General features: G+C 42.5%; 1 protein-coding gene across 2 annotated transcripts in view; it reads right to left on the bottom strand.

The window, feature by feature from the left end:
• Positions 1-23,922, bottom strand: part of IQCH (IQ motif containing H) — a 53,840-nt gene that overhangs the window by 12,910 nt on the left and 17,008 nt on the right. For both annotated transcript variants that reach the window (XM_066558884.1, XM_066558885.1), the window contains exons 12-17: positions 22,347-22,430; positions 20,057-20,232; positions 16,701-16,973; positions 13,246-13,437; positions 1,889-2,009; positions 655-941 (exon numbers count right to left, since the gene is read on the bottom strand). In XM_066558884.1, coding sequence (XP_066414981.1) covers positions 655-941; positions 1,889-2,009; positions 13,246-13,437; positions 16,701-16,973; positions 20,057-20,232; positions 22,347-22,430 — 1,133 coding nt within the window. The remainder of the gene's footprint in view (positions 1-654; positions 942-1,888; positions 2,010-13,245; positions 13,438-16,700; positions 16,974-20,056; positions 20,233-22,346; positions 22,431-23,922) is intronic.

The raw sequence follows: 23,922 nt of genomic DNA, 5'->3' as shown, positions 1-23,922 counted from the left end.
ATGGCTCACCCAGAGTTCTGATTACAGCGCCTGTGCACATTCATTCTGGGAGTCAAATATATAGCTGGGGTCTGACTTGCAGAGCTCACAAATTTCTGTGAGGGCCTGGCACAGGTGCCCAGAGAAGCTGTGGCTGCCCCTGGACCCCTGGAAGTGTCCAAGGCCAGGTTGGAGGGAGTTTGGAGAAACCTGGGATAGTGAAAGGTGCTAGAAGGAGGGGTTGGAATGAGATTATTTTTAAGGTTCCTTCCTACCCAAACCATTCCACGATTCCATGGTTATTCTGATTCTCTGGTTCACCACAGTGCTGTCAGTTCCCAAAAACCTCAAAGTTACCCAGCTCCCTACAGCCTTAAAGTCCAGGGAGGTCCCCATTTTACAGTCAAACACATCCTAAACACTGTGAAGATTCCTCAGTGAAGATTCCAGAAGAAAACAATGTCAGGAGAGTGAAAAACAAGGAGCTGCCTCAGGTCTACATTTGGTGCTGTTAGAATACCCCCGTGCTTCTCTAAGCTCACGTGCCCCAGAGTTTGCAAATAGTTTGTTCCAAAGGGCAAAGCTTTCTCCTGGCATTTTTGGGAGTTCCATGGGAAAGGTGGAATTTCTCAGGCTCAGGGAGACAGGGTGAGGTCCCAAGCCTGCCCCACTCACCTGCTGCTCCCCCGTCTGGGGATGGGTGAAAGCCACGAAGTCCACGGAGAAGTAGCCGAGCACTCCTTTAGATTTACAGGCCTCCCCAATTTGCAGGCAGAGAGCCTGGAGAAGCTCAGGATCCACGGAGCGCTGTGGGATGGTGGTGCCAGAAGACCTGAGGGGCCCCTCAGCGTGGAGCTGCTCTCCAGATGCCAGCAGTGTCAGCTCCCCCGTGGGCTCTATCAGCAGATCCACCGTCAGGTTGGTGACGCTGCCCGCGGACGGGAAGGCTTCGATCACCCCACCTGCAATGGGACAGGAATTCCCTTGGGATCCAATCCACCAGTGCTGCCCTTCAGAGGGCACAGGATGGAGCCAGCAGCTCCAGGAAAAACAGCAAATCCATCAGTGCAAGGGGAGCAGCAGAGCCGGAATCGGGCATCTCTTGGAGGAGGAAGGAGTTTATTTAGGGGCTTTTCATCCCCACTTCCAAAGGGCATCAGTCCCACACTGACTAGAAAACAATCCCTGGGGGAGCAGGAGAGAATCAGCTCAGCACCAGCCCAGAACAGCTGGGAAATGCAATGTTGGGATCTGGGGGATGGCAGCTCCTGCTGGGAGCTCATCTTGGAGACTCCCATCCATGTAATGGTCTTAGATAAGAGTCTGCCTGTGGCATTCACCCACAAGAGGAATTTGGCATGGAAATAACAATTTCCAGCATGGTTTTCCATAGGAAAATCACCAAGGCAACTGCCTGGCACTCCGGATTTGCCTTTTCCTTGCATATAATGCCATAACCCCACCCCATTTGTTGGGACAAACAGCTATGTAATAAAACTGGTACTAGATGTGTTAAATGGCATTATTTAAAAAGAAAAAGACCTTCAAGGCTTTGACTCATCCTTGTCTCTTCCATAAAGAAATCCATATATTAAATATTCTCACATTTACCTCACGTGCTGGAATTCCTTTCCCCAAATGTGACAGCCTTTGGTGCAGGACCCAAGGATTAAGGAGTTGGTGCTTATGGATTCAGAACCCAGGATAAATATGGACTAAAAGCTTGGATAGGACAAATGAATGATAGAACAGTGGCCTATAATTCATTGGTAAATGAACATTTGAAGCATAATGGAGAAATAAAAGGAGATAAATATTTAAATGGGCCCAAGACTAACAAGAATATGGCAGACAATATGGCATAATTACTCCTTCTAACACTTCCCAGCGACTTTGCAGTCTTATTTACCTTGAGTAAGAAATGTTTGGAGGAATTTTTCCCATGTAGGGAATCGTTTCTCATTGACTGGCTGTACGTGCTGTGCTAAAAGGCCCGGCAGCTCCTGGGAGATCTTCACCAAAGCTAGCTCCTGCAGAAACAAATTAAATAGAACCACAAGCAATTTTACTACAGAAATGAAAACTGCTTGTGGGGTGATTAAAAACCAGGCCTCCAACAGGCAAAAAAAAAAAAAAAAATGTGGTTACTGTTTACCCACAGTCAGGAAGCCTTTTTTAATTTTTCTGCTTGCTCCTCTTCCCTCCTCCTGCAAACTGTCCTTCTCTGAAAGCCAATCCCCCTCTCAGCACAGCATCTCTTGCATTATAATTTATATCAATAATTGGATCTGGCATCTGAAAATGCCAAGTACTTGGTAACTGCTTTGGGATCAATAGCAGCAGTCAATAACTTGTACATTGCTTGTATTTTGAAGCAGCATATTGAAATAGTCACATATGCCAGCAATAGTTCTGCTGGTTCTATGTTTGAGCTCTTCTATCAACCCAAATACCCTTTAGATAGAAAAAAAAAAAAGAAAAAAGGAATAATCAAGCAAAAGCATTTCTAAAGCAGGAGATATCCTTTTAAATCCGTAAAATATCTGTAACAAATTCCCAAGTGCCTGTGTCTTTGGTGGAATTTGATTAGTCACTCCACAGCTAAAGCAGCTTTTTTCCTAGTTTTAAATTCTTTATTATCTCACACACAGCCCAGCCCCATTAAATACAGCAAGTAACTGCTCTGCTTTTACTGCTCCCCAAAGCCCCAGAAGAACAGGAGCATATAAAGTGCAAGGACCCTGACTGGATTGCTTCAGGCTCCTTTCCTTGCTGCTTCATGAGCCTCCCCCTGCTCCCCCGGGGCTCTTTCCTCTGTTTTCCATCCCCTCTGCTCAGCCCCCCATGCTGCAGCAATGACCAGCCCTGCTCTGGCCCTGCCAACGTCCTCAGCCACCATCAGCTCATCCCAGGCTCTGGAGGAACGTGAGGAAACCTTATGGCTGACAGCTAAGAATAGCAAATAAAAAATTAAAGCTGTTTTTCCGGAGCAGTGAGTTTGTAGACATGGGCTTTGTCATGGAGCACATGATCGAAAGTAACCAAAAATGCAAATTCAAAATGACTTCACTGGGATTTGCCTACCAGCAGAGGAGGATGGAGCAATGATTGGAATCACTGGATGGTCTGGGGGGAACTGAAATCCCACCCAGTGCCACCCCTGCCATGGGCAGGGACACCTTCCCCTGTCCCAGGCTGTCCAAACCCATCCAGCCTTGGACATTTCCAGGGCTCCAGGGGCAGCCACAGCCCCTCTGGACAGTTGGGGAATCTGGGTTGGAGCCTGCCTGCAGGAGAGCTGGATAAACCCTGCTCCTGGTTTAGGAGCCACCCTAGTTTAGGAGTTTAGGAGAGCTGGATAAACCCTGCTCCTGGTTTAGGAGCCACCCTAGTTTAGGAGTTTAGGAGAGCTGGATAAACCCTGCTCCTGGTTTAGGAGCCACCCTGAGACTGCAGGAAAGGGATTTTCCACATGGGCCTCAGCTGCCCAGCCATGGAACGGGGAAAACTGAGGGGAAAAATACCTTAAAAATATGGAGGTGCTCAGATGGTGATGCTGATCTGGGATATGTGGGCTCCTATCATATAATAAGGAGAAAAAGATGGTCTTGACTTAAAAAATATCACAAAAAAAGGGGTTAAAAATGAATTTAGTCAGTAGATCAATACACTAAGCAGCACAACCTCATGGCAAAAACAAAGGAGCACATAAAACATGATATTCAAGCTCAGAATTTACCCAAAAACAAAGAAGCACATAAAACATAAGATCCAAGCTCAGAATTTACCCAGAAACAAAGGAATACATAAAACACGAGATTCAAACTCAGAATTTACCTGACTTCAGGTCTTTACCCTGCTCATTTCCTGAAGATCTGAAGGAGGAATTTTGGGTTTGGATGGCTGAGCTGACTGAAAGAGCAGAGCAGTGAGCAAATACCCATTGGCCTTGTGTAGGTTTGTATTTGTGCTGAATTATTGCTGAGCCAACAAGGCACAGGCTGAGGTGGCTCATGAAAATCCTCTCATCTTTGGAGGGAGGATGTGAGCCTTGATGGATGGCCTGGAATTGCTGCCCCACAAATCAGTTCCCAGCTGGCAGTGCACCCAGCAACACCTCTGTCATTCCCACCTCATCCCTGAGACCTGCTGACTTGGGGGTATGGAGCAATTGAAACAGAAATATAAAAACAAACAAAGCAAGAGGTGTGCCATGGCTGCCTGAAAGATTTTGATAAATCACAGGGAAAAAAAAAAAAAACAAAAACAAACCAAAACAAAACAAACCAGAAATCTCTGCTGGATGTGGAGGCGTTTGGGAGGGCTGTGCCCAAGTCTGTGTAAGGAGCAATTGAAGTGGGACACAGATTTCCAGTGCCACAGTTCTGAGCTGTCTCCCCTTTCACACAGAGCTGGAGGCTCACACCTGGCTGTGGAAGAAACCTCCCTAACCCAGCTGCAAAATCAGGCACAACTTCCAAGGAAATTTTCTTTCTGCCTTTTGAAAGTTCTTCTTGCACATCTAAGGATGGTGCTTTGGGATAATAAATCATGGGATCCTGGAGTGGTTTGGGTTGGGAGGGAACTTAAATCCCGTCCCATTCCATCCCTGCCACTGTCCCAGGTTCCAGCCTGGCCTTGGACACCTCCAGGGTTCCAGGGGCAGCCACAGCTCTGGGGAGTGTGAAGGATGTGAGCACCAAACCTGTCTGGCAGAAACAAAGCAGGATTTTAAAGAAATCATCAATTCAAGAAAATCTGCCAAACCTCCCTTGAGCCCCCAGCCCAGGTGGCAGTGCCCTGAACAAAGCCCGGGCGCTCAGGGTGCTCACAGAAGGGGGTCACCCTTTAAGGATCAGCTCCTGGAATCCTGGTTGGAGGGTGGTTTTTTTGCAACTGTAAGCTCTAAAAAGGCAATAATCCTGATTATAGGGAGTTTTAGTAGGCAAATTCAAGCCCGCATCCAACATTCACTCATGAAGTCAAACCTTTTAAAAGGATCAGTGCTCAGCTGGCTAATTTCATTTAAATTGGACAGTATCTCCAGCAGAGCCTACCAATGTTTTCTCTCTTGATGTGGCCCCAAACAATCTAGGACCACAGGCTCAACAGAAACAGGGAGCATTTGTTCAAACCTTGCAGCTGAGGTTTCTTAGTAGCAGTAAAAATGAGCAGCCCAAATATTGTTTACATCATGTAGAAATCTTTACATCTCTCCAAATTGGTTTAGCACCTTTTCATAACAATGAAGAAGCACCAAAAAAAAAAAAATACAGCTTTTTCCCACTAAATGAGAAATAATTTCTCACCCTTCTGCAAGATGAATTTTGAAAGGTTTTCTCTGGCAGTTGCAACACAAAATTAGGACCAAGCGTGGCAGATGTTGAAGGCTGTGGTAGGAAATCTGCTGGAGACAGAAAGAAAAAGAAAGAAAAGCTGAAAAGCTGGTAGAGAAGAGAAATAAATAAATAGGAAGAAGAAATAGAAACAGGAAGAAAGATCTGGGGAAAGCAAGAGGCTGCAGAACAGGATGCATAAGATGCAGGGCTTTTTAGCTAAAAACCAGATGGAAAGGAAATTATTTAGACCTTGCAAGCAAACAGAGTGAAGAAAGGGACTCCAAATTCCTTTAAAGGAAAGCTGAGTGGGTCAGAGAGGAATAAAATCAGCAGAGAGCTCCTGAGCAATACAAAGTGCCACGACTCTGCTGCAGTCAGTGGAGCTGTGGCAATTTATGCCACTTGGATGGCACAATGACAATTCCTGCCGTTTACAAGCACATCCTTTCTCTTGTGAGCAGTGGGGCTGGGATAACTTACTCCAGCCTGGGTGGGAACTGGTCCAGCCCAGCTCGTCCTGATGTTCTCAGTGACACCAGCGACCATGGAAGAAGCCAGTGACTGCTGCCCAAATGTCCAAATAACTGCCATTATTTCCTGTTTTGCAAATTAAACTGATTGAACACTTTTTTCCTAATTCAGACAGGTCCACCCTGGCCAGAAGCACGAAGTACCACAGCGAACAGAATAAATGGAGAGATCTCTAAAAACTGGGAATGGCTTTGGAAGCAGCACGCTGAACACCCTCTATCTACTTAAAGCTTGCCACCTGATTTAAAGCCCGGGCTTTTCAGTGTTAACTGCAAATTTTAAAATTAAAGAAGTGCCAATTTTGCCTTCCCCAGAGCTGGGAAGGCATGTTCTGAGCTCGGGTCCCATCATGGCAAACAGCCGTCATTACCGCCTCACACAAATGCTTTTCCTATGTAAAATTGCTTTGTAAAATATTTGCTCCATCTGCTGAAAGGAGCAAAGACAATTTTCCCTGATCGCTAATGGCCCATTTCAGCTGCCTGCCATGGAGGGGCGCGGAACGCAGAGCCCACAGTCCTGCGCTTGCCGGGGCTCATCCTCGCTGCCTGCCGGACCCGCGCTGCTCCCACTCAAGGGGTTTTTGTGGGGCTGAGGCGCATCTGGCACGCTTCAATAAACCCCACAGACAGACGGGACAGCCCCTGCCAGGCTGCCAGAGCGAGGAGCTGAGCTCCTTTTGAAATCCGCGGCCCTTCAAGTGCTGCTCCTTTTCCCACACCACATGGGGCCACGGCTCCGCGGCCGCTCCGCGCGCTGAGGGCTTGGGAGCAGAAAGATCGAGCGCTTCTTTTAATTCTAAATTCAGCCGCAGACACACAAAAACCCCACAAAACCCCCTCTGCCCTGCTCCAAACCCTCTCCCAAGTGCTCCTTTCATTGTGCACTTTCCTATTTAGCATCCATTGAAAAGCACATGTTTACATTGTGCCCTGAACTACTTCAACATCTGCTAACAGACCAATAAAAAATAAATAAACCAGGATTGTTGAGGAAGAGAGATCCTTCCTATTTCCTGCAAACACTCCGAAAGTGGCAGCAGCAATTTGCTGCCAGATCCCTGCTCGGAAAACAATCTATGCAGGGAAATCAAAGATCAAATCTGTGCTGCCAAAAATCAGCCAGGAAAAGGACCTTCAAAGTGCTGTGAACTCCTCAAATAATTCTGCTTGTTTGACCACTGAATGTTAATTTAAGATTAGGATAATTTTATTAGTTAGTCTGCTTTCTAATCTAAATAAATATTCCAAATTGTGTCTTTTGCAAGGTGCATCCTGCATGTTCAAGGTTCCCCACATCTTCCTTCAGAGCAAAGAAAACATAATTGTCATGATCTTCAAAAATCTCTCTTCAAAACAATAATCATGCACTTATTTCAAAGGCAGCATTTGTAAGTTCAGGACATTGGTATCAAAATGATATCAGGAATGTTCAAAGGCATTTTCCTATATTTTAGAAAGATTTCTGCAAGCGCGTTTTCCTGTATTTTAGTGAGATTTCTATGAGTGCACTAACAATTCTGATGCTCTCAGATGAAAATTATTTTCCCAATTAATTGACTTTCCTCTTTTTCCATCTCTATAAATTTACTACAGTTCTGTGACTTGCTCTCCTTTCTGGTTTGTATCTCTAAACAAAATATTCTAATGAATTCCAAAAATGTGGTTTCAGAAAGAAAAAAAACCCTTATATGGAAAATCCACAGTCACTTCCCAGGAATTTTATGGAAATTGCTGTAATGCTACAGGAATTGTCAGACAAAACCTGCATTGTTTTTCACAAACAACACACACTTAAACTCCCTTTATTCCCAGAGTTGCCTATGCGTTACTTTTTGGATTTTAGCAAAACAAACATTTTTAAAATAATCCAAGCAGGCATTTTATTGGCTGCACCAACATTAAGGCATTTCAGATTTCTTTAGTGCTCCTGCTTTATCCTCTCCTTCCCCACTGTTATTGCTACAAACTGGCACTTAAATTCAATTGATTCAAAATATTCTGGATCCATATGGCCTCAAACCCTGGAGCTGAAGTTCTGATATTGCCTCACTGCTGTTTTCTAGCATTTGCCTCTCCTCCAGTCCCCAGATGGTGGAAGTAACATTTAAACCTCCTTTTCCTCTGCCTTGTACAATAGACCTTGGCACCATTTCAACTGTTTACTCCGGTAATTAACAGCACTGATACCACAACAATTACAACTCCTACAATCTTAGCACAATAATGCTATGAATTAGTGAGAGCTAATGGCTGGAAGGTATAGTGGTTCCAGACTGAGATCTGTGCATTTCTCGAATAAAATAAAAGGTAGGAACAGCACGCTGGCGGTAGACAATGATTACCTAGTAATTAGTTTACACAAAGCTTCCTATTTAATGGCAAAACGCTGTAATTAACGCGTGACAGAAAATCAAAGGGTACTTTGTAAGCATATGAAAAATTAACACTGCAGGCCTATAGCTTTATGTACTGATTAGGAGCATATTAAATCAATAGGACACACAGCCCAACAGCTTGCAGAGCCCCTGCTTGTGGTTCAGGGATGATATTCTGGGTTTCACCAAGCCCAGGGACACAATTCTGCTTTATTTCACCTCAGATTTGCTCATCACATGCAGATAATCTTAATAAACTGAGGATTGTCTGCAGGTGCAACGAATATTTCAATTATTTGGAATAATTGCTCCAGCACTACTCCCTTCCATCACCAAGCTCTTCCTGAAGTCTTTGGGCTCCTTTTCTTTCCCTATTAAATGTGGTATCAGTTAGATGAAATGCTAAAATGCTGGAAATGCATTTTCTGGGGATGTGTCAGGGTTTCTGGCCCTCTTCAGGCTGGAAGAACACCACACCTGCAATCGCACGTGCACAGCTGGCTCCTTCCTTAAGAACCCCCTCCGCGGGCTCGAGGTGTTACACTAAGATCAATTAACAAAAACTCGGGAAAAAAGCAGTGTTAGGAAGCTCTGCTGTGTTCAAAGGGGGTCAGAAAGGAGTGTGCTGGCAGTGGCAGGTTTCTGAAATTACATTTTTGATGGATTGGTTTTATCCTGATTTGTTTGCACACACATCCTCTTCTGAGTTCCTGAACTCAGTAAAGATATAAGATGTGGAAATCTTAGTACATGGAATTCACCCAAGCAGGACACAATCTGCTCCCCACTATTCCTGACTGCAGCTAATCCCAAAATTCATCTATTACTTACTGCAGGAGTTTTAAAAGCTGACCAAAAAATGGTTCATTTAAAGGAACATCCAGCATTTTGCATTCCTATTTCCCAACAACAATCATCGCAAAATCCTGCAAGCAGCATCCAAATCTTGTTTTAGGTGATTCAGACCAAAAATTGTCCAGATTTGTCACATTTTGAAAAGGTTCTGGTTTCCTCATTGTAATAAATTAACTGAATAATAGCCTGTAAGGAAAAGAACCAGAGACAAAATCCTCTGACTCAACTGGAGGAGTAAAACTCAAGGATTTTTCTAGCGGGGGCTGCCCAAGTGCATGAAATCCTTTTTTTTTCCCCCTATGACAGATATTTGATGGAGAGTTTTGAAATGGTTGTGTAGCTATCACCAATTTTAAGGGCTTATTCAGAGAGTATTTGTTGCTTGTTTTCTGTGTCTTGTTCTATCCCTGAATTTTCAGCTCTTCTTTATCCCTTTCTTTTTGTCTCCAGCCTGATCTTTGTTATTTTCAGACTTGCTGCTAGATAAACTCACATGCCGTTGTTGGTCCTGGTGGTTAAGTCACAGGGTAATAGAAGATAATTCTAAAATTAATTTAATTAGTAATATTATCTAGTGATTTACCACAATTCCACATTTATACAAGAGGATGGGATCCTGCAGTCCTGTGTTATTTATATAAAGGGAGCTGTTAAAAGAAGAAAAAAGGCAATGCCAACAGGAAGGTGATGCTCTCTTTGCCCTAAAAGGGAAGAGTTTTGGGAGTTTGAGTCCTAAGAAAAAGGAAAATATGAAGACAGAGTGAACGTATCCTTGGCTTGGATACCCTCCCACCCTCCAAGGAGTCACAATACCTCTAAGTCAGAGATTGTGTCAGCAATAATGAGAAATTTCCATTAATTTAGAGTCTCCCAGAAAGGGTCCATAAAAGTTTGGATGAGATTTTCCAGAATCTGAGCTGCTGACTTTGAGCAGGAAGGAGATGCCCAGCTATACCATCTATTAATAAAGATTATGGATATCTTTATCTAGATATTCCAAAAAAAATTCACTTATTCTTACAGCAGCAAAACCACTTTTTGTGCTATGCATGGGGTGACTGAAGCTTGAACTAGTACAGAAAACCTGCAGATGTTAAAAATGAATTTATTTGTTCCCTATAATCATCATTCACCCTACAAGATACTGAGTCTCCTTATCAGATTAACTGTTTTTTGGGGTTTTTTTGTACACAACGAGGGCCAGACCCTGATGTTCTTTTCCACACTGGAAGACGTCTCCAGAACCAACCCCACAAGTGCCAAAAGTGCAGCAGTTTCTCTGCATATTGAGCCACTGGAGTCTGGGCCTCAGGATGAAATTCCTCTTCTGACAGACTTGAGCAGTGCACAGGGGGCTGATGGACTTGGAGACATTTTGCAGTTTATGAATTCAACCCTTCCTGCAGTTGCAGATGAATTGTTCAGATAACTCAGAGGCTGCATTAAGTTAACAAGGTGAAACCCATCCATAATCCTGTCGTGCATTTGGGTCTGCCCCAATGCTGTATTTGCATTGAGGAATCTAAAATCAGGCTCATTTTTAGCTGGAATAGATTTTTACACAGCTCAAACTCACCAAGTCCATTATTTTTAATCTGTTGCCTACTCCACGCCACTGAGGAAAATCTGGGTGGCGTGTCTTAAACTGCTATGCAAATGATGCTATTTGTAAGTATTACCATAATTTAGTGCTTACAGTCATGTTCTCATTTCTAATAATTCCACCAGAATGGAGAGGCTTTTCACTGTGCTCCTAGCCTGCAGGATAGTCTTTCATCAAGAAGCTGAATTTTTTAATAACCTGCCAGCATCCGTTTGTGTGTGGCACTGACACGACGTCTTCATTATCAAAGGAACCAGGTCCTCACACTGCACCAGGACATGAAAGCACAAACTCCTGCTTTGATGTTTAAATGTGGATCATTACAATGGTGTTCCCTGACAAAGGAGTGTTTTAATCCCCTGCTCTCCTGTGCTGAGGCTGGGGAGGGCTGTGAGTCCTTATTTCAAAAGAGGGTAAACGTGGAAGGCAGGGAAATTGGAGAAATGTTCAAGGTGCTCAAAACAGCAGCAAATTCCACCCTTTGGAATCACAGAAAGGTTGGATTGGGAGGGATTTTCAGGATCATCCTGATGCCTCAGGTTTGAGCTTTTATATTTTTCACATTCTGTGCTGCTTTAGTGGGTGGGTCTGGGCTTCACATGAGGGATGCTGAGCTCTGTGCACAGAGCAGGGACACAAAACAATTCCTGCTCCAGCTGGGCACCAAGGACCAATGACCCAAACCTCAGCCCAAGAGCACAAACCCCGTGGGCTGGAGAGAGAAAAACAAGCAGGGTGGGACTGCAGGGGCTAAAGCTGGAATGGGACAATGAACTGCAAGGTGCAAATGGAGCAGAACTGATCCCAGGGACAGAGCCCGTGCCCGGCCGTGCATTTTGGGGCCATTTTGGTTCATCTTGGGTGCAGCCCTGGCTGGGCTCTGGTGCTGCCCAAGGTGGATCCATGGAGGAGATGCTTTGAATGAATCCCTGCTTTATTCTGGAGCTCTGCCCAGCCTTCCCAAGGCATCAATCCCATCCCAACACCTCCCACCATCCCAGGCTGCTCCAAGCCCTGTCCAGCCTGGCCTGGGACACTTGCAGGGATCAGGAACCCAGAGCTTCTCTGGACAACACTTTGGCAAAGCCCACGTCAGCCCTGGCCTGGAATTGTCTGCTGACTCTGGGAAATGAGATCAAATTCATTATCCCACGTTTATTTCCCAACTTCCAACATGTGTTTGTATTTAAGGGTTTCTGGTTGTACCCAAGCACAAGGTAGTAAAAAGGAAGTCTGGGCTCACTGTGGCCTTTATGCAGAAGCACTTAGGAAAAGAACGAAAAAGGCACAGACACAGGGAATGTCACTGACATCAGGGACAGAACTGGAGTGCTGGCTCCTGGCTGTGTCCTGACTGAGGTGCTGGGAGCAGGCCCTGGACACATCCTGAGCTTTGTGTCCCACTGGGGTGGATTTTCAGGGTCTGCTTCATCCTGCCTGACTTGCAGATCAGAGGAATTATCCCTTCAGCTTTCTATCAGGAACTCTGTTTTATAATGTGGAATTATTTGGTATCTGTCAAACGCAGCAGAACTGTAATCAGCCCTATTTGAAACCTTAATATACAATATAATTCAATCAACCTCAAATTTCAAACCCGTTTTGATTGTATTTAAAAAAAATCAGAGGAACTATAATGAGTAGTTTATGTAAATTAAACAATTTTTCTGGATACATTCCTTCTGGCTTTAAAACCATTACATTAGGAATGAATTTGGCAAGATATACAGAAATATCAAATGCTTATTGAAATTAACACATTTAAATACCAATGAATATTTAAACTACAAATAGTTCTTGGAATGCCAGAATAATGAAGTGTGGGTTCACATGGATTTTTGTGCAGTTAAAATGGATCATCTTCCAGCCTCTCAGTCCTGGGGATTCTTAGGAATCCAGGAGTGCCTGAGTTCATGCTCTAATTTTTCCCTTAGTTAGATTTTTACAGATGGCTCTCCTTACCTGAGCACCCATAGTAATAAAACTTACAGCAGCTTAATGATCACCAAAACCTACAAGTGCTGTCTCATACAGGCTTAAAAGTCATTAATGAGGCAAAGCATCCAGAAAAAATAATCCATAGAAAACCAGCTGAAAAAGCAATCGGTTTGTATGATTTCAAATTAGTGGCATTCAGCTATTTTAATCCCAATGCCAATTAATCTTTGCTTCAATAATTCCAAATTTCTATGGAAAGAATTCCAATTTTCTATGGAGTTTAGGCTGCGCTGCCTATAAACTTTCCTTTATATGTCTTCACTTAGCTAAAAAAATGTATAACATTTATACAAAAAATGCATAAACCCTGTCCATTATTGCATGGGAAGTGTTACAACACAAGTCCTCCCTCAGCTGGCTGCCAGGCATCCTTCATATTTTGGAATATTTTGGAATATTTCCCTGTTTTATTTGAATTGCTGCTGCTTTGTGAAGCCAGGCTGGGCTGCGATATCAATATTTACCTTCAAATGAAGGCTCAGGGAGGGGATTTACAGCGAGGAGGGCCCTCAGGGGACACTGAAGAGCCACGCCAACACAGAAGGTGCAGTTTGGTTACTCACACGAGCCTGGCTCTCGCTCCACGCCCCGGGGCCGTGTCCCTGCTGCTCCCTCTGGATCCAGGGGTAGCATTCCAGGTGGGCAGTGACATCACAGAAGGCAGTGCCATCTCCTGCACGCTCGTCATCCACCTTGAGGAGCCAGCGCTGCACCTCCAGATGGTCCAGGACGAGCTGGCTGAGGGCACGGAGCAGCTGCAGGGCAGGGACACAAAACCCTTCACGCTTCCAGCTCCCAAATATTGATCTGGGACACTTATTAACACTTATTTTCCTAAATATGTGTGGGAAATGGATCTGTAGACAATTCTTGCACCCTGACAGAAGGCTCATGTAGGGTGATGACTTATTTGAAAGACAGAGTTTTGCACCCTGGCTAAAGGAGCTTTAAGTTTCTATATATTGATTATTAAGATTATATACATTGATTATTATATATTTTATATATAAAATATTATATATTAGATAATATATACTATATTTTAGACATTATATATTTTTATAGTATAATTATTTATTAAAATAAGTTTCTATACATTGATTATTATACTGACAATGCCAGTGATAAAGCCCTGTGTGATATATATAGTATGATACATTTTATATATAAAATATTACATATTATATTAGATAATATATACACTGTATTTTATCTAGTATATAATATTATATATTATAAGTATTTATTAAAGTTTCTATTCTATTGATTATTATAGTGACAATGTCAGTGATAAAGCCCTGTGTGATATATATAGTATGATACATTTTATATATAAAATATTACATATTATATTAGTAACATATACACTATATTTTATCTAGTATATAATATTATATATAATTATTTATTAAAATAAGTTTCTATTGAAACTTCTATTCTATTGATTATTATAGTGACAATGTCAGTGATAAAGCCCTGTGTGATATATATATAGTATGATATATTTTATATATAAAATATTATGTATTATATATTATATTAGGTAATATATACACTGTATTTTATATATTATATAATATATATATTATAATTATTTATGAAAATAAGTTTCTCTACATTGATTATTATAGTGACAATGTCAGTGATAAAGCCCTGTGTACTTCACTGTGCACAGCAATCCATGAATGAAACCATCAGAGAAGTTTTTTCTATCCAAGAGAGAGAGGGGGAAATGTGGGAAATGGATTTGCAGGAAATTCTGAAAACCTGACAGAACACACATAGTGGGCATCCATATGCAAAGCCTGAGATAAGAAATGCTGACTCAGAAATGCCATGGAACAGGACAGACACTGCTGACAGAGAAAGAACTAGAAACAATTTCAAAGGATGGCCTTACAAATAAAACTAGATATTTTAGAGAAATAGAACTGTGAAAGATGCATTGTGGTAGGACCCACAAGGGGTAATTTTAGACTATTGGCTTTAAGGCATTTACCGCATGGTGTGGCTAAAGCTGATAGTCCAAGAAACACTTTAATGTAATTAGGAAATAGTTGGCTTCTGATTGGAATGGCATGAATTATAACATCTTCATTGTCTGAAAATGGAATTAAAGTTTTAAACCACCTCTCAGTTGCCCCATCTCTGGGTCAGGAAAGGGCACATTCCAACAATAGGGGTTCCTTTTCTCAGAGGTGTTTGTGTCACAGCTGTTTGGGTGTGGAGTGAAAGCAGCCTTTGAGGACATCCCTCTTTTCTGCACAGAGGAATTTGCCTGCCCAGGTGTTGGTTTTTGTTTTTGTCTGATGTTTTGGATCACCAGGAGTGCTGCACAACCGTTTGTGACAGGGAACAATGTGGGGTGGACGATGCTGTTTGCAAAAATGTGCCAGGGTAGCACCAGCCCAAACAGCTGGGAAATTCTGCTGCTGGAGAGTGCAGCCCATGGTTATAAATGCATGGAGGAGGTACCAGGCAGGCTTTATAAAAATGCTAATTATTTATTTGTGTATGTACACAGATTTAAATGGCTTTCAAATGCCTTTTGCCCAGCTGGTGCAGGCTGCAATTAGCTTCTTAGAAACTGCAAATGACTTTGAACCTGGTAAAAGTATTCTCAGATCTTGTTGCATTGGCTGGAGTCTTCTACATTTTACAGAGTAATTTGAGGGATTTTTGTTTCTTTTTTTTTTTTAAGATTGACCTAAAATACAATTACATGTGTTCCATTTGTGGCTTTTGAGAATCACATAAATGTGTTTTTCTTGAGGGCTCCCCCTACAGTAATGAAAAGGATCAATAATCCTGTAAGGACTGTACCAATCACAAAGAATTATGTGCTATCTTTAAGTGAAAATTGAATTGTGCTTTACCATGGTGTCACCTCACTTTGATTATTTAACCTAAAATGTCAATATTTCATACAAGCAAACAACAGAAGGAGAAATTCCATAACCTGTAGGATGAACCAGAAGTATTGTTAAATAATTTACGTGAATCAAATAAATCAAACAGCTGTTTTGCAGGTCATTGATCACATATTTATTTCATCTACTGGAGAAGTAGCAATGGATTTGTGTAGCTTAGACTGTTCAGTGCTAAAGATGATTAATAAAAACTAAAGAAATGAGAAAAGCCTCTTGAAGAAGCAGGAACACCTACAAAAACGCTTAGCAATGATTATTTTCCTGGATGAGATGTAACACTACCATAAAAATGTTGGGTTTTTTTTTTAAAGTAAATACTTAGACATATCATTGTAAATTGCAACATCAGTTTAGAGAATAAAATACTGAGGAACTGGCTGCAAAATAAAGATGTAAAATGAAAGCACAGAAGCCTCTTGTGCCTTGTAATTTCAGTTCAATGGGGTTTTGTTATTTTCCTACTGGTCATGCCAACAAGAGAGATGAATTTAGCAATGATAGGCTGCAAAGTAAAACTGCAAAGATGCTCAGTGAACCTCAGTGGGAACAGGCTCATTGAAGGGAGGTTTCTTCCCCTTAGAACAAGGATTTTTGGAAAATGTGCACCTTCATTCACTGGTAAAATGGATTCATTTCATGACTTCACCAGCACAAACTGTCTCAAATATTGGACCAAACACTTCTATATCCTCAAGCCCATGAAGAACCCCAGAGTAACTGTGTTCCTTCCTGCCTTGGGCACAAACTGCATTTAATTGAGCCACAAAGGGACCCAACCTCACCCAAGACTTGATCAAACCCACGAGAGTTTGGGAGTTACTGCTGGAAAAACAGTTGGGAGTTACTCTTAAAGAATAACCCAGCATCCAGAAAAAAACCTGCTATGACTGTCAAAGCTCAGTTAAAAAAGAAAAATAATTAGCAAAACCAGCAACAGGGCTTCAAGCAAAGCCCCTAAATGTGCCACAGAGTCTGCTAAAAATCAAATCCCAGCCCGGGCACTGTAGGTTTAATATTTGCAATATAAAACTGTTGTTCCTTGATGAGGCTCTCATCAGTGGCGTTCTTGGAACGAGCCCAGTGCTCACCTGCTCCCTGCTGTGGATGTCCCGCTCTCCAGGAGGGGTTGGCACTCCAGCACTGGCAAAGATCCTCTTGCTGCCAGACTTGGTGCTGTAGAGCTGAGCCACTGCTGGCTCCGAGCCCAAAAGCGGCACCTGGAGCTGGTCAGCCACAGCCAGATCATCCAGGTGGGGAACACCCCCAACCATGTAGGCAACCCTGCCCTGGAGCAGAGCCTGGAGCCTCTGCATTGTCCTGGGGCTGTACTTGAGCAGAGTGGCCAGGCACATGTGATGCTCCTGCAAAAAGAGAACATTTATTCTTATGAAAAGTGGGTTTTTTTGTTGGTTTTTTTTTTTTTCCTCCCCCTAATTCCTAATGTTGCCCACAATAAATACATTATTAATAGCAGGCTGGGTTATGACCTATCCTGTAGCTTAGCAGTTTAAATTGATAAAAGCTGTTGGGGTGAGGCTCCATAATCGTGCACATCTTTAGTGGGTTGGAAATGGCCTCTTTGGGAATAGAACTAATTACTACACATCTGTATTTATTTGATCCGTGTGGAATTATCCTTCTGTCAGGCACAGAGGCTGCTGGCCTTTGGATAATAGTGATTCATCTCAGCAACACTCCTGGCATGGTTTAACTCCAGAGCTCCTCAAAATCAATAAAAAAATGAAGAATCCCCCCCTCCCCTATAGCAGGGAATGTATTTCACATACAGTTCAGGGTATTTGAAGTGATTCTCTGAGAATAAAACACTTTGATTTACAAAAGCTTTCAGTGCTTACATTAAATTACTGGGGATGCACATTTCCATTTCACAGGAGCTCTGATTGCTGATCTAAAGGAGCACTTAAGGAGAGGGGAACAGTTTTGTAGTAGGTTTTTTGCTTAAAACACAAGGGTTCTAACTTTTTTGAAGGAATTTCTCATTTCTTTCCAAAAAAAGATCTATTGCTGAACAAGCAGCTCATGACACACCCTACGAACTCTGAATTTAAATTAAGAATATCACTCATGGCAGGTGAAACCTCAGAAATGTTTTAAACAACATATCCCATGCACGGCCTGCATATATTCCAATTATTTCCCCAAAAATATACTGAGGATGAGACAGGGATGGAGAACTTTCACAAGAGCAATCCACTGCAATAAATTGTCACGAACAAATCATAATCCCAACAAGGAGAAAATCATCTTCCTATTGAGATTTCATATCATTTAGGCCTCAGGAATTCTCAGGATAATGTAAATCCTGGATTTGCCAGGGATTTCCAGCACTGAAGGACACAGAATATTTTCATTCCAAGTCCAGGACGTTCATTGCCAGGGACTGAAGTAGAAATCCTGATTTCATTGATCAGATAGGGAGGATGGTGCTGGAAAAGAAGCCAAGGAACCTCCTTGGTGCTTTCTCACACCAAACACAGCTCCAGCAAGTGCCCAGATCTCTGTGAAGGAGTTAGGCACCCTGCAAGGCCAGCAGGAATGGGACACTCCCCAAAGCTCCAGCAGGAAAAAGAGAATTACAGACGTTTCAGGATGAAAAGAACAGCAAACAAGTTACCTGGAGCCCTTCTGCTTGCATCAGCTTTAGAGCCAAGACATTCCAAGCCCTGATCCATGGATGGATTCCCTTGAGCTGAGCCCTGGTCCCAGGCAGGGCCTGGCCCATCCCAGAGCTCTGCCTGCAGGGACCAGGATCCATTCCCAGCCTGGGGCCACAGCGGGGCTGGAGGGAGGAGATTTGCTTTGTGTCCCTCCATAATGGATTTTACAGCTAATTAAGGAGGTCAGGCTGTAAAAGCTGCTTCATTCCTGCTTTTTGAGAGTGCTAGAGCTGCCAGGGTATATGGAGGTGGGAGGGAGAGCAGGGAAGAGCAGAACTGAGGGATTCCAGCAGGAACAGGGGATATGGGATAAACCAAAGTTCTTGGCTCTCAAACCTGTTGATTTTTGTTTTGTTTTCAGCTTCCCAAGATCCCAGATCTGCCCTTGGCACCAGGATCACCAGGGGAGCAAAGCTGCCTCCAGCTGGACACACCTCAAGTGCAGGATCAGGACCAGCTCTGCCTTTTCCACACGTTTTCCTGTGCAGGACTGATTTGTGCCTCTGGAATTGCTGAAAGGAGCCCTCTGAAGTGGCCTTCAAGCCACAATTTCATTGATTGGGAATAAATTTTGATCCATTAGGTGCAATAAAAGCTTTTTCTTCAATAACCCAGGAGAAAGATCCTTTATAATAACTTATAAAACTCAAACCCTTACACAGCCCACATTGGCACTGAAGCCAAGGGATGACCAGGAGCAGTTCTGAGCAGATTCCTCTCCACACAGAGGATGTATTCATTAAAAATATTGATTATTACATGGTAAAGAGCACATGTTAACTGAAAACCAGGTGGGTTTTGCACATTAAAGGTGCGTGGCACTAGAGAGCCATGGGTTACTTCAACCTGGTTCACCTAAAATCTGGTCTTGCCCATTCTCCTGAGAGACTTTGGCATTAATTCAGAGTTGGGAGTTACTACTGGAAAAACAACTCAGTGTCCAGAGAAAAAACCTGCTATGACTGCCAAAGTGCAACTTAAAAAGAAAAAATAGCAAAACCAGCAGCAAGGCTTCAAGTAAAGCCCCTAAATGTGCCACAAAGTTTGATAAAAATCTAATCCCAGCCAAGACACTGTGGGTTTAATATTTAAATTAGAATATAAATTTTAGAATATAAAACTATTGCTCACTGTGAAGTCTCCACTGCACTGCAGCATTTCCAGAAACACTGAACACACGTACATTAATTAGAACATGCTTTAGCACATGAAATTAAACCTGACTTGACAGGTTTGGAACTAATATTTCTCTGTTATTAATTGTTATTCTGGAACTATCACTTTTGGATTATTGGAGCTCATATTTATGTATTGTTCTGATCTGTTTGAAACTCAGATTTCTGTATTGTTACCTAACTTTGTTTAAGCCTTGCTCTTTAAGGAGCTCTGCACTGGATTTAGTTGCAAGAGCCCTGCAAACACAGCAATGATTGAGTGCTGGGCTAGCCAGAGATAAAGTTTGAGTAATAAGAATGGTTTATTGCTATGATTTGCTTAGAGATATAAATCTGTCAAGTTCCCAGTCCCAAGCACAGAGTCAGAAGGGACAAGAGCCTACAAATAGCCAATCTAGGACTATCTCAAGCAAGTCTATAAAGCTAAACCAGGATATTTATTTCCAATGCTCTAACTAGTAGTCTAATCAGTAAAGCCCTTAAACTTGCAATAATATTTCACTGATGTGTACCAGAGCGTTGCAAGTTATAAAATTTCCAATTTAATTTTACTGCATCCCTCAAGCTGTAGTAATTAGAAGACAAACTCACAGGGAAGCTGTTTATAGCTTCAGGGGTGAGAATTTTGAACCTGTCCTGCAGGTCAGCCATGTCCTCAGGGTTCCCAGATCTAACAGCTGCCTGCAGACCCAGGAGTTTATTGTAATACTGCAGTAACTCCTCACTCAGAGCAAGGGGGCAGATGTAGATGACGTCCACGTTGGCATCTGAAACAAAGGGGCACAGTGCTCACTGCTGGGACAAAGGTGCCACGCTCCCAACAGCAGTGCCAGCATCCCCAACCCTCTGCTCACCAACAGCCCTCCTCAAAATGCACTGCAAATAAAGGAAAATGGGGGTTCATTCTCAAATCTTAGGGCTTTTTGCCGGGCTTCAGCATTTCTCTGAAGCCAGGGCAGTGACCCAAAGGAAGAGCTGCTTCCTGGGATTCAATCTGCAGAACATATTGGGGGCAGGATTTGGGAAGTGGTGCAGGGGGATTTGTGAGCCCAGCTCCCATTAACATCAATGGGAATTGAACTGCTTGAAAAATATATCCCATTAATGCCAGTAAATTATAAAACTGAGCCATTCAGTTGAGAAAGCTGAGGAAATTGCAATTTTCTACGCTGCCTGGATGTTCCATGGGCTGTTCCTACTCCCATGCTGCCCACACAAAAGCTCAGGGTGGGGTATCATTAATAACCATTGCTGGCATGGCAGTGTGCAGGGCAGCACGGTGTGGAAATCTGCTTCTCCTCGTGGAAAACAGCTTGGGCTGAAGGGCTGTGTCCACACAGAAGGAGAATCTGTAACACAGGCAGTTTGGGAAAATTGTAACCACTCTGATCTGCTAAAATATTAATGGCAATAGGAGAGCTAATGAATTAATGGGCCTTGAGGCATCAATAGGCAAAGAGCACTCCAAGATTTTGATCCAAATCAGTGGGAAGCCTTGCATTGTTTTATTGTGCACAAGTGCCAGGGATAACTGCAATTCCATGGAAGGACTGCAGCACAGCAAGGACTGGACAAGGAAACCCTGAACCAAATGTTGGAAAGTGAAAGAGAGATCCCATGGCTTGACTTTGTTTTGCCAGAGCTGCAGGGAAATAATCCACGTTTGAAATGTGAGGCCAGAACTCACCTGAGGCATTGAAGTACCACAGAGCCCACAAGCAGAGTATTTAGATAATGATTTACCAGATCACTTTTAAAAGTAACCCATGGAAGAGTTCAGCACCATTCACCAGTCAATACTCAAGTGCAAAACGGACAATTTGAGTGAATTTGGGGTATAAAAAGCTGCAGCACATTTTACTGCTGTAGCACTGCCCTGTGAAGAGAGATAAAGTCTCCTCAGGACACAGGGGGGCTCCAAGGACAGCTTAACTCACAGGAGGTCACAGCCAGCAAGGAAATCCTCTGCTTTTCCAAAGAAAAACCAGACCAAAATGGAAAATCTCAGTGCTCCTCTGCCAGGCACAGGTAAAGCACATGATCCAGTTCATAATTCAGTTAATATTTCACTAGTTTGTATCTTCCTCGTGGTCTATCTTACAGCAGAACAAATTTTCACGTTCAGAAATGAGAAAAAAATATCTGTTCAATGTGTGACTTTGTCCCTTTAAGTTTCTATCATTTAACAGCCAAAAAAAATCCATGTTAAAAAAAGAAAAAAAAAAAAACCCAGTACAGTGGAAAAAACAGTATTACTGCCTAGATAATATATAAAGGCAATTACATTATTATTTTAGGCAACTGTAAATTTCTGGATCTAATATATTTTTGTTCCAAACTTACTAAATGGCATTTATAAAATAATCATGATCCTGAAATATACATGAATCATGTAAAATATGTCATTCCAGGGAGCCAGTGCAGTTGGTCACTGCTAACTAATAACTAATAACTAATATCCTTCCCTACTTTGCTTAAAAGAAGCCTGTCAGGAAAAAAAACCAAACAACTTTTAAATAGATGCCTTTTGTCTCATTTGCTGATTTAAAAGGGAAAAAAAAAGGGTTTAGATAAGGGCTTGCTCTTTACAGCACACCTTTCTCTGTGTGTGAGCCTGAATGGGCTCCCTCATTTTGGGAGCACTGAACCCTCTGTGGTGCTGAGCAGCTCACAGGAGGAGCTGCTCCACCCCAGCACAGAGGGGCAAGGAGGCAGCAGCAGGATTTTTTATGGATAACATGGCCAGGAAATGCCACAATTCCTTCTCAGCTTCTCCCCGCTCTATATTTAATATTAATACCAAAAAAAAAAAAAGTCCTTGTGCTGTTTCCTTTCAGGGGCAGCTGGGGGAATAATGAGAGAGCAGGAGCTGAGCACGTACCCAGGATGTCACAGAGCCTCCCCATCTGCAGGTTCTGCCGGAGAGCAAGGTCAGGCATGTGCTCACGGATGTGCTGGGAATATCCTGGAAAACAAGGAAAGCCCCCCTCAAACTGCAGTCAGAAAACCCCTGGTGCAGATGTGGGGAAAAACAAAAAAAATCAGATTTCTGGATTCAAAACAGCTGGAAAAAAAACCCCTATTTGAAAGCTCACAGCACTCATTTATTGCAGCATTTTTCTGAATTTACTTTTATTACTGATGTAACTTCACGTTTTTCTGTCATTTTAAATACAGACCTGAATGCTACAGCCCTACAGAGTTTTCTAATTTAATCATGCAGACCATTTTGCTGGGAGTCTTTCATGTTGCCGGATAATTTTTTTTTTTTAATTTTTTTTGTAAACACCGGGGGAGAAAAAAAAAATGACACCATCATTAAGCAAGAATCCTGGTAATTTTGTCCTTCACACAGATAAAAGGCACCAAAGCCACTTCATTAAGGAGATGTCTCAGTGCTACCTGCTCACTTTGTTGCAGAGGAAAGGTGAGTGACAGCCTGTCTGAGCCTGGATTATCTCTTTGCAGGTCACAATTCCAGCTGATTCCCCGCTCACGTTCAAAAAGACTGCAGGAAATGACAGCAGCACTGTAACTATAATTTTTTGAAGGCTGTAATTTTCAAATTGGTGGAATTCCAAAGGAATTGTGGTGTCTTTGCAAACAGCCACAGCTCCGCTGGCAGTCACCACCAGGGATATGAATTGTTTCATCCATCAGGATTAATCCCAATTTTCAGTGTTTGGCATAAAAACTTGACTGATTCAGGAACAAGATCCTTACATTTCCATATATCTGCACATGGAAAATGATCAGAAACTCAGGGAAAACGTAATTTGGCTAAAATCTGCTCAGTTATTTCAGTGCTTTCATGTAGAGAACAGCAAAGTGGATATTTCAGCCTAATTACAAAGACAATTACTACAAGTGATCAGCATTCCAAGGTGCTGTGGCAATTGCACACAGAACATGAGAAAATACAGAGAAATTTAAATTACCAGTTTAAATTTTGGTCATTTCTTACATATTACAGTCTGCACCATGGTACCAGGCACTTGGAGAACTCATCTAAGTAAAATATATTGATTTTATTTTTTTTTTTACTCCTCTGGTATTAAGCTACAGTAATTAGAAAAAAGCTTGCTCGGGGTATTTAAACTTTAGTCTCAAGGCTTCCTTTTGTTCTCTCACCCAATTTTAAGGCACTAGAAATGCTGCCTAATATTTTCACACCATTTAAAAGCCCCAGAATGCAGCTGATTTCCTTCCCTTGAAAACACTGGGTTTTAAGAACCAGGCCAAAAAATAACAGGCAAACATCACTTGGAAAGCCAGGAATTACTTGAAGGGAATAACAAAGTGGCAATGAAATAAGTTAAAATTTGCATTTTGCTCAGGCTCTGCAGATGCAGTGCTGTAGCACTGTACTTTTCACAGGGAGGTTAATAAACCATATTAAGGGACAATGTATTAACTTGCACTGGCGTGACCCCATTAGATTTAATGAGGAATATTCA

The sequence above is a fragment of the Molothrus aeneus genome, chromosome 13 (genome assembly GCF_037042795.1).
Source record: "Molothrus aeneus isolate 106 chromosome 13, BPBGC_Maene_1.0, whole genome shotgun sequence".
NCBI classification, from domain to species: Eukaryota; Metazoa; Chordata; class Aves; order Passeriformes; family Icteridae; genus Molothrus; species Molothrus aeneus.
This window is presented reverse-complemented; position numbering and strand designations above follow the sequence as displayed.